The following is a 12,967-nucleotide window of genomic DNA, read 5'->3' on the forward strand; positions in this document are numbered from 1 at the left end:
CCATAATGAAAGTCACTGGTCCTCCCACAGTCGCCTGGGCACAGTGAACCAAAGCCTCTGAAACTAGGATCCCCAAAAAAATCGTCCCCACTCTCAGTTCTTTCTTTCTGGTATTTGGTTACAATACCAAAGTCTGACAAACACAGGTGTGTGTGTAAGCATTCTAAGAGAATTCAGGGTTTACCTTCAAAGTAGTTAATTATTAACTGCAGACTTAGTCTACTGACTAGATTTTAGACAAGAATTTAATCTCTGCCCGGTGTGGTGACACACATTTATAATCCCAGCCCTCGGGGAGGCAGAGGCAAAGCAAATCTCTGTGCGTTCGAAGCCAGCCCGGTCTGCAAAGCAAGTCCAGAGCAGCCGAGGCTACACAGATAAACCCTGTCTCATAAGACAAAAAACAAAAACAAACAAACAAAACAAAACAAAACAAAAAACAAAAAAGAAAGAAAAAAGAATTTAATCTCCTTGAGAGTGGTAGAGCTATAGCAAGTAAATGAATTATATAGAGCCTGGTGGGCGCTCAAAGCGGAGAATCTTTCAAACAGGGGCAAAGGCCATGACCTGGACCACTGGCAAGAGAGGGTTCACACTTAGGTGGGTAGTGTGCAATGGAGCATAGCTCATTGAGTACTGAGAAGAGCTCAGCAGTTGTTCTAAGGCCCTAGAAATTCCCAGCATTCCAACTAGGCCTTTCACTCACTTTAGGATTATCAGTTTGACCCATTGACATCATGTATGGCCACCTACATGCTTACACTCCTCTTCTGTCCTGGAATTCTCAGGAAGAAAATAAGGAAGGCTGCCGGGCGTGGTGGTGCATGCCTTTAATCCCAGCACTCGGGAGGCAGAGGCGGGCGGATCACTGTGAGTTCTAGGCCAGCCTGGTCTACAAAGTGAGTCCAGGACAGCCAAGGCTAACACAGAGAGACCCTGTCTCGAAAAACAAAACAAAAACAAAAACAAAAAAAGAAAGAAAGAAAATCAGGAAGGCTGAGACAGGTCCCAGGCCCGTACCATCCACCACTGGTCAGATAGCAATCGCTTGACTAGGGAAGCACCTGCCAGTAGAGTAAGAGAGTGAAATTAGGGCTGGACCAGCAGGTATGAGGAGCTTAAGGATACCTTTCCTGAAATCTGTTGCAAAAAATAAGAATTTAATTGAGGTGGCCCAAGCCGTAGACATTGGGTTGGAAGAAGGTTGTGTACAGGGGCCAGAGGGACACAGGCAGAATCTGCTTGCAGGACCCTCTGTGATAATCGATCTAACCTCCCAAGTCAGGACCCAAGAAGGCAAGAGACGACAGGTCTGTGATAGAAATAAAACCACTTTTACTGTTTAGAATAAAGGACGCACTATAAAAAGTGAACATTATGCAACATTACAAGACAATATACATTCACGGAATATAAAATTCATAAATAACATGGAGGAAAGCTGTAAACAGTGCTACAGAATTTAGCAACAAATACATCCCTTCTAGATGGGGTCTCCCGCTGGCTGGTGTCTCTTCATCATTCCTGGGCTTCAGCACAGCTGACTTGCTAGAGGAAAAGCTGACAAAGAATCTAAGGCACTCCTTGTCTCCAAAACCGTGGTCATTTTCCTTGGGCCCTCTCCTCCTCAACCCAAATAGCCATCTTGGATCCCAGCACTCAGGGAGGCAGAGGCAGGAAGATCTCTGTGAGTTCAAGGCCAACCTGGTCTACAAAGCGAGTCCAGGCCATCCAAGGCTAACACAGAACGACCCTGTGTTGAAAAACAACGACAAAAAAAAAAAGCCAAATTAGATCTGTTGAGACCTGGCTTTCCTGCCCTCGCCTCTTCCATTATGCTTCTGCCATTAAGACTTGTTTTCTTTATTTTTCTCTCTGATACAATCACTAGAGCAGCATTTTTAAATAGCTGGGAGCCAACCACCTGAATGCCACCTTGGTGTGAGTCAGGGAAGGGTAGCAAGACTTCCTGGGCCCACATTATCTCCCGGACAGATCTATCCTCAACTCATCATGCCTTTTATTGCTTAAGAAGCACACCGTGAAACAGTGTGTGTATGGCAGGCCTCGGGCTGGAGACGCTAGGCACTGGGTCTCCTTAAGCTCCACACACTAGGCTAGAGCAGAGGGCTAGCCTGGGAAGCAAAAAACCCATGCATAGGAATTCCTTGGTTGGGAGGCAGACAAGATGCCTGGATGAGACAAAGAGAGCTTGGAGTCACAGGTGTCATGGCCCTGGACTTGGCAGAAACCATGGCTTCCTGGTTGCGTGGGAGAAAGGTCTTGGAAAGTGGGTGACAGATGAACCAGGGATATAGTTGATACAGGACAAGGACATCGGTGTAGTTTTGGGTTTTGTTCTGTTTTGTCTTTGTCTTTTGTTTGTTTGTTTGTTTGTTTTGTTTTGTTTTTCCCTTCTCCTTCCCACCCTTAGGATGCCATGGGGAGGAGGCTGGAGGACTCTGTTGTACCTTTATTTCCTTGACTCTCCCGTCTAGCTGAGTGCTTGGGTCCCAGTAATTCTACCCTCCGTTCTACTATAGAATTTGAATCCAGAAAAAAATGACATGTGGGTTTCTTTTTTTTTTCTTTTCTTTTCTTTTCTTCTCTTAGACACAGTGTACACATGACAGCCTACACATGGCACATGATTTAGCAAAATAAAACATTCATGATATGATTGAAATATCAAAGTGTCGCAGCTACATAAATGACTTTAAATTATACAGTAAGTGAACAGGTGAAATAAACAAAGCTATAGCTTATCGAAAGCTCAAAAACCGCCCTCCGATGATGTGACTTTACAAAAGGCCCTTCCTTGTCCATCTTGAAAGGCCTCGCCAGCTAACTGGGGCTATGGTTCTGCCAATTGAGTTTATTTGCCTTCAGGTTAACTTCACGTGCGGTGCGTGCCACATACCCAGGCCTCACCCCGTGTCTCCCTCTAGGAGAGATTGAGAATGGAATCTTGGAACAGACACTGGGGTACACATATGGGAGGGCAACATGAGCAGGGTAGACCAGGAGCTCCGTGTTTAGGAGACTCCGAGGCTGAAATAAACCCCAAACAGTAAGTCAGAGCATCACCCCTTAACAGCTTGCTGTTCTGATCGCAGCTCTTCCTGCAGCAGACCAGGAAAGGGGGGGGGGTGCCTTCTGTTCCCTGTGAGCACAGGGGAATAAAAAATCAACCAAGAGGAAACTTGACACCCCGCAGCCTGAACTGTCTTCCAGCCCTGCTAGTCTATCAAACACCTGGTCAAAGCATTGGTGTGTGTGGGGTGGGGCAGGCACCGGAACTTGTTGTCTCTCTTTCTCTCTCTACTTATAATTGATAACTGTGTTTCCTAAAATGGAATGATACTAAGAAAGGATAAATACCCACAGTCTGAACAAAGGCAGAAAGTAATTGTGTTAAATGCCACCGCCTCACCATCTCGAACTATAACATACACTATCGCCTACTATTGACATCGCATTCAACACTAAAACTTAAAATACATCTTATTTAATAGGAAATTTTATATTATAGTTTTATTTAAAAAAACAAAAATACAACCACAACGAAAGGCCTATAGTGTGACGGCAGAGCCTGGCTCCCTTGGTGACCAACCGTGCTCGTCCTCTGAGGTGACCACCTCAGAAGGTGATGTCCCCCCGTCCCCATCTACTACTGAGCTGGGAAAGAGGTGTATGCTGTCCCTCAAATCCAGGAAAGGAAGCATTCCACTGAGGCAGGACGCTGTGCGACTGTCCCTCTCATGTGAAGGCCCCTACCCTACACTCACACTTACCTGCCATCAGCTGGCCAGTAAGGCAATTAAATGAAGGGTGCCCCAAACACAAAGCAGAAGGGAGAAAGGAGATGAGAGGTCATAGACCTCAGTTATAGGGACAAGAGTGTGCTGACGGTGTTCAGAGTTTCAAATTTTAATTCGGATTAAAAAAAAAAGGGTCAACTTGGAATGTCACAATTTCCCATCAAACAACAACAAAAGAAAAGAGATTAAACTAACTGCATATTTAACAGCATCGAATAGAATTCTGTGTCCTATAAAAATTAGCTCATAATCCCCTGTGGGTATATGCAAATGTGTATATAAACACGTCCCGCTGGATGAGCCAAACGCTACTTTGGAAATAGTATTATCTACCCAAATCTGCTTGACTGTATCTGTGGGATAGTGTGTGTTTCCCCAGCTTACATGCTGGCAAGAGTCCAGGCAAACTTCCCCAAGTATTCCCAGGGGAACATCTCATGGGAGCAAAGATGTTCATCCCAGCCCTTTGTCTGCATTGTTGTACAGACAGACAGACAGACAGACAGGTTGCCTGCTGAACTCGGGCAGATGTTTAAGTCTTCACCAACTCAGAACATTCTGTTATTCTGACATGGATGCTTGCTCCAGGATCTGAAACATCTGGACAATTCCAAGTATCAGAGGACTGGGGAACCCATTTCTACAGTATGTCTATTCACTCCCTCCCCCTCTCTGACATGCAGACATAGACAGACCGTATGATCCAGACACAGTTGTATATCCTCTGTGTAGAAGGTCTTTCAAATACCTGGCGTCTGTCTGCTTGCTGCCCTTGACTGAGTGGGAAACAGTTGGACTTCTGCCAACTTCTTTCTTTATCCGTGTACTTTGTGTACTGGCATGGAAAAAAGTGTACGTGGAAGTGGGGCCAGGAGGTGGTCACGAGAGGAAGAAGAAAGAGAAGTAGTAGCTATTAAATGCCCAAATGGGATAGCTTTTTCACTTTTTTGTTTTCCTAAAAAAATATAGATTATATACCATGAAGAGGAGAATACATGCCTCATTCTTTCTGGGCTTGGCACCAGAGATTCCCCTCAGATGGAAATGGGTGATGATGTCAAAACCAAAAAGAAAATGGTTGGGGGGGTGGGGGGGGAAGAGCCAAGAGAGTATTTTTCCAAATCAACTCTATAGACAGCAGAGACGTTAAGTGTCCCCCCCCCCCCCCAGTGCTAAATTTGCAAGAAAACAGGCACTAATTTCATTGTCATCATCTGGGAAGAAGTTAGTGTCCGGGAGGCTCAGCGGGATGGGAAGGAGGTAAAGGCGGGGCAGGTCTGGGTTCAGGGGTCTGTGGCGTTGCTGATGCTCTTGTCTGGAGGGGCCCATCCTCGGTACCAGCTGCAGTAGCCTCCCTTCTGCCGGATGCAGGCGTAGTGTTTGGACTGATAGCCAGGGTAGCCAAAATTGGAGAGCATGTCGGTCCAGAGGCACTCGTTCTTGGAGGTCACAAAGCAAGGCAAGTAGTAGCAGGACTTGATCTGCAGTGACACACAAGCCACAGTTAGGGGGGGCTGAGTCATAGCAGGCCCAGCCTGGCTCCAAACCCTGGTGCCCCTGCCCTGTCACGCTGACAGTAGGAGCTACGAGCTCATTACTATTGAGCATCTACTGGGGTCCCAGACACGGTGCCTCTAGTGGGTACACTTCTAACGCCCCTCTATAAATAAAAAGAACAGAGGCTCAGAAAGCTTAAGCAGCTTGTTCCAAGTTGCAAGACCTATGAGTCCCAGACTAGATGTGGGAAGGGGAAGAGTACCACTGGAAATAAAGGAACTAAAACAATGAAAGTTCTCCTCTTGGTAATATAGAGGGGGGGGGTAATCCCCCTCAGGAACAGTCATAGGGGAGGGGAATAAGGGGAAAATGGGAGGGAAGAATGGGAGGATACAAGGGAGGGGACAACCATTGAGATGTAACAAGAATAAATTAATAACAAAAAAAAAAAAAGAAAGTTCTCCTGGGTTGGAAATCAGACTCAGCAAGCTACGCAGCCCAGGATCCTACAGCAAAGATCTCTGCGCCTTGGTTTCTTACCCGTACAGTGAAGTAATAGTAATTAAGAGCATGTGACATTATTCTGAGGATTAGGGGAGAGACTCAACTCCCTCCTATGACCTTGTACTTGGGGAAAGGACTGAACCTGGTTTTTGAAGAGAGAGGTGTTGGATGGCAGCTGATGGCAGCGGGCCTCAGCCAGCTTTCCCACCTGGGCAGGGACCCCGGTGAGTCAGCTGTCAGAGTGAACCCACTTGACAGCTTGGCAGAACCCTCCAGGGAAAAATTCTTGTACCTGTCATGGCCTTGAACGGCTGGGAGGAGCCAGGATGCTCAAGAGCCCTCATAACCCAGCAGCTGCCAAGTAGGCACCATCCAGGCCAGTGAATACAGAACAAAGGCATTCTTCTTCAGAGCTTTCATGCCTGCCTTGCCCCAGGGCAACATTCCTTACCACCCTTGTACCACCCCCAGCAGCCTGTCTGTCCCAGAAGAGCAGGAACCAAAGCTTCCTTCCAGATTGCACGTGTGTGTGTATGCACACACGCGCGCGTGCACACACACACACACACACACACACACACACGCACGCACGCGCGCGCGCACACACACACCTAGAACTCACCTTGCAATTGCAACCCAGGTGGTAGCGGTAATTGAGGCCCTTGCGCTGGGACAGCGTGAGGTGATCCCACCTCTCCACAAAGTTGCACAGCCCTGTGTACATCTTGCCTTCATAGACGCGGCCTGAAGTGGGGTTGGAGACAAGGGAACAGGCGTTCGTTAGAGCGCTACACTGCCAGGGCCAGGCACCGACGCTGGCTTTGTGATACCTTCCCTGACACCTTGAGACATGAACCCTGGCCCTGTTTTCTAGAGGATAATGGAGCTTAAGATACTGAGCATTCTGCCAAAGGTCTCAAAGCCATCGGGTCTTAGAATTCCTCCGGGTGCCGGGCACGCCTCTAATCCCAGCACTGGGAGGTAGAGGCAGGCGGATTGCGTGAGTTTGAGGCTGGCCTGGTCTACAAGGTTAGTACAGGACAGCCAAGACTACACTGAGAGACCCTGTCTCAAAAACAAAACAAACAAACAAAGAAAAGAATTCCTCCAGCACTCGGGAGGCAGAGACAGGCGGATCGCTGTGAGTTCGAGGCCAGCCTGGTCTACAAAGCGAGTCTAGGACAGCCAAGGCTACATAGAGATAGAGAAACCCTGTCTCGAAAAACCAAAAAAAAAGGGGGGGGGGAGGGCTTTGCACACTGTCATTCCTACAACAGCCTAACGATTGGCCTGTGACATACAACAGACCTAACTGGTTGGCTGTCAAGGGCTATAGAAGATGAAACCCCTTTCTCACTATATCAAAGCTGAGATATCATGAAAATCAGGACACAGCCAGGTGTACAATGGAGCCAAAGCTTCCAGCCAGCAGTGGGTAAGCGAGACCAGCACTTCGTGAGACACATGGCTATGACCCTCAGGACGCCACTGACTCAAGCTCTGGCAGGCCCACCAGTGCCTTGGTGCCCCTGGTGACTCTTACCTGTCAGCAGGTACTGGTATTTGTTGACTTCTAGCTTAAGGCCACAGAGACTTTCAGAGGCTTCCGTGTGGATGTACTGCACGTGGGGCATCTTACTGAAGCCCCGGTACATCTGTGGGCAAAAGGAACATGATCATGAGAGAGGGCCTAAGGCCCAATCAGCATGCTGCTGTGTAGTGCATCTGAGTCTCTGGTTCCCCTGTGCAGTCAGACAGCTGCAGGCTATGAACTTACCATTACCACAGGCTTCCCTGAACACCCGAGGACGCCATCTCCCTTTTCCCTGAGCCAGGATGGTGTCTTCCTAACCAGCCAGGTACATGTTCCATCCAGCTGCCCCACCCCATTCCTCTACCTACACATCTCAAACCCCAACATCCCTCTCCACAGATCCAAAGCGGTGACTAAGAAAGGCTCCCAGAGCTCTCTGCAAGTCCCAAGGGCATAGCCAACTGGCCTACACGTGACAGCTCTGTGACACGCTGGTATGCACAGCAGCATATTTACATGCAACACCCTCACAAGGAATAGGTACCGAGAACTCCATTTTTCATATGAGGACACTACAGAGGCCACTCTGTCAGCTGTGAGCCAGGGAAGGTGGGACAGGGACAGTGAGGCCTGGCCTGATCCTTACCCCTCAAGGGGCCTTGAATGTCTGGTTGCCGCTAGCCCTACCCTAAGAGCTATAAAATACAACAATGCATTATAAATTACCCAGGTAATTAAAACGAGCTAGACAGCATACCCCACTGGTGCCTCACAAAGAACCTTCTAGGCCTGATAGACCTTTGATTCTCCCTCATCTTCTAACTGGCAATTGGCTAGCAGAGGCAGGTGGTCCACAGGGCACAAAGCCGTCTGTTGGACTTGCACAGTCTAGAGAGAGGCCTCTGCTTATTTACGGAGTGCACTGTCCCAGTGGAGTAGACACCTTCTGAACCCTTCTCCTCCGCTGGGGCTTCCCAAGAGAACAAGAAAACTTGGGGTTCGGCTATACCACAGTGGGGAGCATGGCTGATGGGTCAGACCAGAATGCTGCTGTTTGGTGCTGGAGGATAGTACCACTCTGGCTCCCCAGGAAATACATTTTAAGACTCCCGATGTGAACAATACCATCACCATGGCCCGCAAAGAATGGGCTACCCTGACTTCCGTGCCAAGTCACTAACTGCTCGTGAGGTTTCAGGTTTTGGCAAATATTTCCACTAAACACTTAGTGGATGCAGTGTGTGACAGCACAGTAGGTCCCAGCAAGGGCTAGATAAAAATCTTGCACCATAAGACTCTCAAGCCTTGGAGGACAATGGCTCCCTGCGGCCTGAAGGTCAAGGGGTCTTGTAGCTGGAGGAAACCCTGCTGCTGCTCATTTGCTTAGACAAACCACTGAGGAAAGGGCCCAGCACATTCCAACTGGCCCACAGATCTGTCCTGGCCCCAGTTAGGACAGGCAAAGCACATGACCAGCACATGTTCCCCTGGGATCCTCCTGGGACCAACTGGGACATAATGTCCCCCACGTGCTGTCCCCCTTGCAGCCTGCCTGAAAGCATGTCTGTGCTGCACAAACAATAGCCCCTGGCAAAACAAACTGCTTTCCCATGGTCCTGATGGGAGATAAGCACCCCTCCAACCCCCCACAAATCACAGAGGCCAGTTCTGGAAACTTCCACCTTTGCACCACAGCTCAACCCCAGCTAATCTCCAAGGACAGGTTTACAGTAAACTCCCTCAATGTTCTTTAAAGGCTCACCCCTCACCCCATCCTGTGGGTCTGGGTCACTCAAGGCATTGCCTGACGGAAGGAAGGAAGGAAAGCTGTGTGCCTGTCCTCAGAGGTCAGCTGTGCTGGCTTCTCATGTCCTTGAATTTCCTTCAGTCCGGCTCCAGATCTGACCCCCTGAGGTAGACCAATCCTCAACAGCAAAACCTCCTCAGGGCCAGTGCCAGCCTCCCCTGATTGACTCTCACTTCCGGCAAACACTTCTGATGCACCCTTTGCAGGTTGCGTACCAAGAGCCACCTTCTAGATCACACACCAGCAAAGCCAACCTGGCCTGTAAGTCCCCCCCCCCATGAACAGGTGAAGGGAGCCCCCACAGTGGGTAGAAATAAGCAGTCTGCCTGCCAGCCCAATACTTAGTTATATCTCCTTGTCCTCTAAGACCCGATGGTAAAGACCCTAGAGCTTGCCGTGTCTCAGTCAAACACTCTTGTCTTGTTACGTAACTTGCAAATGTTTGTGGCCTCACCACTGAGAAGAGAAATATGAGGCTGTTTCACAACCCTGGCATGAGGCTTTTGCATAATGCAAAGGCTTAGCAGATCGTCTGGGGCATATCCAGTACCTGCTCTGACATGCAGGCAGATGGTCCCTGCAGATAAAAAGGCACTGACCAGTTTATATGGGTCCTAACACGGGGCTGGGAAAAGTGACTCAAACTTAATGAAAGATGTTAGATATGGCTAATGAGAAAAGCCAGAGACTATAGGGAGATTTGGGGAGACGTGTCCACCTCACCAACCTCAGAGAAGCAGTCCCTCCCCCAAAGAAGCTCCTGTCACACCATTTTGTAGGCTGCACATCCTTGATTAGGAGCCCCCTTGATTAGGAAAGGCCCCCTAAAACCTCAACTTGAGACTCATATCTGCCCTTAATTAAATGCATGACGCTGGCCATATTACTTCTCATTGAACCTAATCAGGAATAAATAAGTGAAAGGTTACTATATTGAATACCCATCACCCTAACACCATGACCCTAGCTGAAGAACAGTGAACAGAAAACAAGACAGCCTGGGAGTGGTGTGCTGGCAGGCTGGTGGGTGAAAGTGCAATTATTTAGCCTCTAAACAACTCCCACTAATGGGTGTGACAACAACCAGGGACATTCTGCTGACAGAAACGCCTCTGGGGCTCTAAAGGGCTTCTAAGCCCTGAGGGCAGGAAGGAAGGCAAGCCAGTTTAGGAATTCCTGCCTCCCAGCTATTGCTCTACAGCAACCTCGAAGTTTCTGACAATGCAGGCTGTTGCAGGACAGGCAGGAGAGGGGCCTCCATGGCCAGAGGTTGCAAAGTGGGGCTTGGGGTTCCTCTCCCAGCTTTCCACCTCCACCCACTCCTGGCTTCCAGGCTGTCTGAAGACATAAGCTGCTCTCATGACCAAGCTCGGGCAGCCAAGGGCAACTGGCCAGGGGCTGAGGCCGAACATTACATAACCAAGAGCCTGGGAGTGTTTCCACAATTGAAGCCAGAGCAACAGGTTCTACAGAGTTAATGCCTCTAGCCACAGGCCTCAAGAGGGAGTACAGAGGCCTGAAGGTCAGCCTCTAGGGTAGCAGGGCTCCACCCAGGGGTGAGTCACCCCTCACCCCCAAGACAAGTCCAGCCTGGGCATTAACACTTGTCTCCTCTTGAGGATTTTTCAGACCTCTGGGTCTCGCCTCCATCTCTTTAATTAGAAGGGAAGCAGTCTCCAAGACCTGCCTGCTACATAACAGACACCCCTCCACGCACAGCTGTTCAAAGATGCAAAGACCAGCAATAAGTAAAAGGGCAGGCAGTTCACATGGACCTCTGCACAGCCCATCTTGAACTTGTGGCTAGTTAGTGACTATCGCTTCTCCCCTCTCCTAAGGTAGAGAGACTGCCTCATGGGCTCACAGGCTGCAAACACAGAGATTGGTATATAAGCAAGGTGCATATAAAGGCACAGGGTAGAGGACCAGCTTGGTTATTCAGGCTGGAGCCCCGGCCCTTAATGCCACTGAGGCAAAGGTAAAAAGGATAAGCTAACAGCAGCTTCTACTGGCTCCTGCTTAGAAACAACACTACCAGCTAGAATGTTTGAACAGTGAAGGTTTATGGGGTGCTAAGCCCCACTCCACACTACCAAAAGATGGTAACACTGTGGCCTGGAAAAGCACTAGGCCAAGGTCAATGAGCTCTTTAGGAGTAGCGACAGGACTAGGACATGGGTTCTCTGTGTTTTCCTCATGATAGACTATTCCAGCAGGTTCAGGCACTTTCAAGTGTTGAGTGTATGGTCTGATGATGGTGTGTATATGATTAGCAAATATTCCTAATGAGCTATAATGCAGGAAAACAAGCGGATCCAGGAAACAAGAGAGAGGGCTCTGTGCTCAGCACTTACTCAGCGGGAAGACTGGAGGGATGGACACCTAATCACGTAGCCATAGTGACTGGCTACGTGGGTACATCCACAGGTCAGCTCACAAGAGCTCTTGGGAATCTTGTGGTCCAAGATGAAGATCTTAGAGGTGTTAGGCAGGCCACAGAAGGGCAGTAGCTGGACGGAGGTCCCATAGTCATCAGAATAACAAAACTGTCTTGCCATCTGGTTCTAATGCTGGCTAAGCTTTTCCTAACAGGTATCTCCGAATACCTACCTATGCTTGTCTTTGGAGCAAGCAGCCACCGTGTCTTCTGGTTGCCTCATTGGCTCCCCGGGAGCTGGCTGGGGCTTTTACACTGAACAAATACACATTCCAGTTCCAACCACTTGACTTCCCTTGGCCATGATTCTCCTGGCAAATCCCCTAAGGTCTCTCCAGGGGCCAGTAATGATGTCACTCACCTTCATCTGCTTAATGGTGTAGACCAGGGTGCCAAAGGGCCCTTCCTTCACCAGCTTCTTTCCCACCACTTTGGCCCGGATCACTGTAGAGAGAGCAAGGCAGAGAGGGATGGGGTTAGGAAGGTCTGAACCACACCGGGAAGGGGTACCTCTTTCTTGACCCCCGTTTCATAAGGATCTCTTCATGTCCTGGCTTATCCACAGGGGTGTGATGAACCCCACCTCTCTCAGCACCACAACTCAGCGTTCAGATTGCGCCACCATGTCCAGCACAAAGCAAGGAACTGCAAAGCAAGTGTAGGTCTGAGGAAGCCTAAATGAGTGGTCTCCATCCCAGCCCCATTGTTGTGACTTGAGACAAGTGGGAAACTTTGATTCCGGCTTCCCATCCCTAAAACAGAATTCACAATAGTCTAGATCCTAGGTGAGACAAAGCAGGTGAAACGTACCCTTGCCTTTTCCATAGCTTCCATCGATAAGTGCTAATTAGACTCATTATCCTTAGCACCAAAAAAGGAGGGACTGTGACAGTTGGCACTCTGAGTGCACACCGACTGCACTCAACAGTCAACAATCTCCACCATCTCCTACGGTGTGCGTCATCTCCAGTCATTACTATAGCCCACAGGACGAAGAGGGATTGACTGAGATGGTTAAGAGTCTGTTCCTTCTCTTTCTACTAGACTGTTTTTAAAAGACTCTCTCCCTCCAAAGCAGTGTTAAGAGTTCTTTTTTTAAGAGAGCCCCACAGAGCAACCAAGGACCCCGGGGGTTGAAAGGGAAAACTATAACGGCAGCAAGTAAGTCGTCATCGCGTGTGCTGGGGGTAGGGGTGGGGATAACCTAATTTTTTTTTTAATTTATTCACTTTACATCCCGATTGTGGCCTCCTCCCTCATCTCCTCCAGGTCCTACCCTCCCTCAGGTATCACCTAATTATAAGAACTGCTGAAAGGCTGCGGCTGCAGCAGGAACAGTGCGGCAGCCGAGGGGCTCCTGCGAGGAC

General features: G+C 49.0%; 2 protein-coding genes across 4 annotated transcripts in view; one reads left to right on the forward strand and one right to left on the reverse strand.

The window, feature by feature from the left end:
• Positions 1 to 12,967, forward strand: part of SYN3 (synapsin III) — a 435,938-nt gene that overhangs the window by 152,383 nt on the left and 270,588 nt on the right. The gene's annotated exons all lie outside the window — the stretch shown is intronic.
• Positions 1,314 to 12,967, reverse strand: part of TIMP3 (TIMP metallopeptidase inhibitor 3) — a 49,538-nt gene continuing 37,884 nt past the window's right edge. The window contains exons 2-5 of the mRNA XM_084794237.1: positions 11,962 to 12,044; positions 7,366 to 7,477; positions 6,445 to 6,566; positions 1,314 to 5,302 (exon numbers count right to left, since the gene is read on the reverse strand). Of these exons, the coding sequence (XP_084650363.1) occupies positions 5,105 to 5,302; positions 6,445 to 6,566; positions 7,366 to 7,477; positions 11,962 to 12,044 (515 nt within the window). The 3' untranslated portion in view covers positions 1,314 to 5,104. The remainder of the gene's footprint in view (positions 5,303 to 6,444; positions 6,567 to 7,365; positions 7,478 to 11,961; positions 12,045 to 12,967) is intronic.

Source organism: Acomys minous (genome assembly GCF_964271855.1).
Source record: "Acomys minous genome assembly, chromosome: 9".
NCBI lineage: Eukaryota > Metazoa > Chordata > Mammalia > Rodentia > Muridae > Acomys > Acomys minous.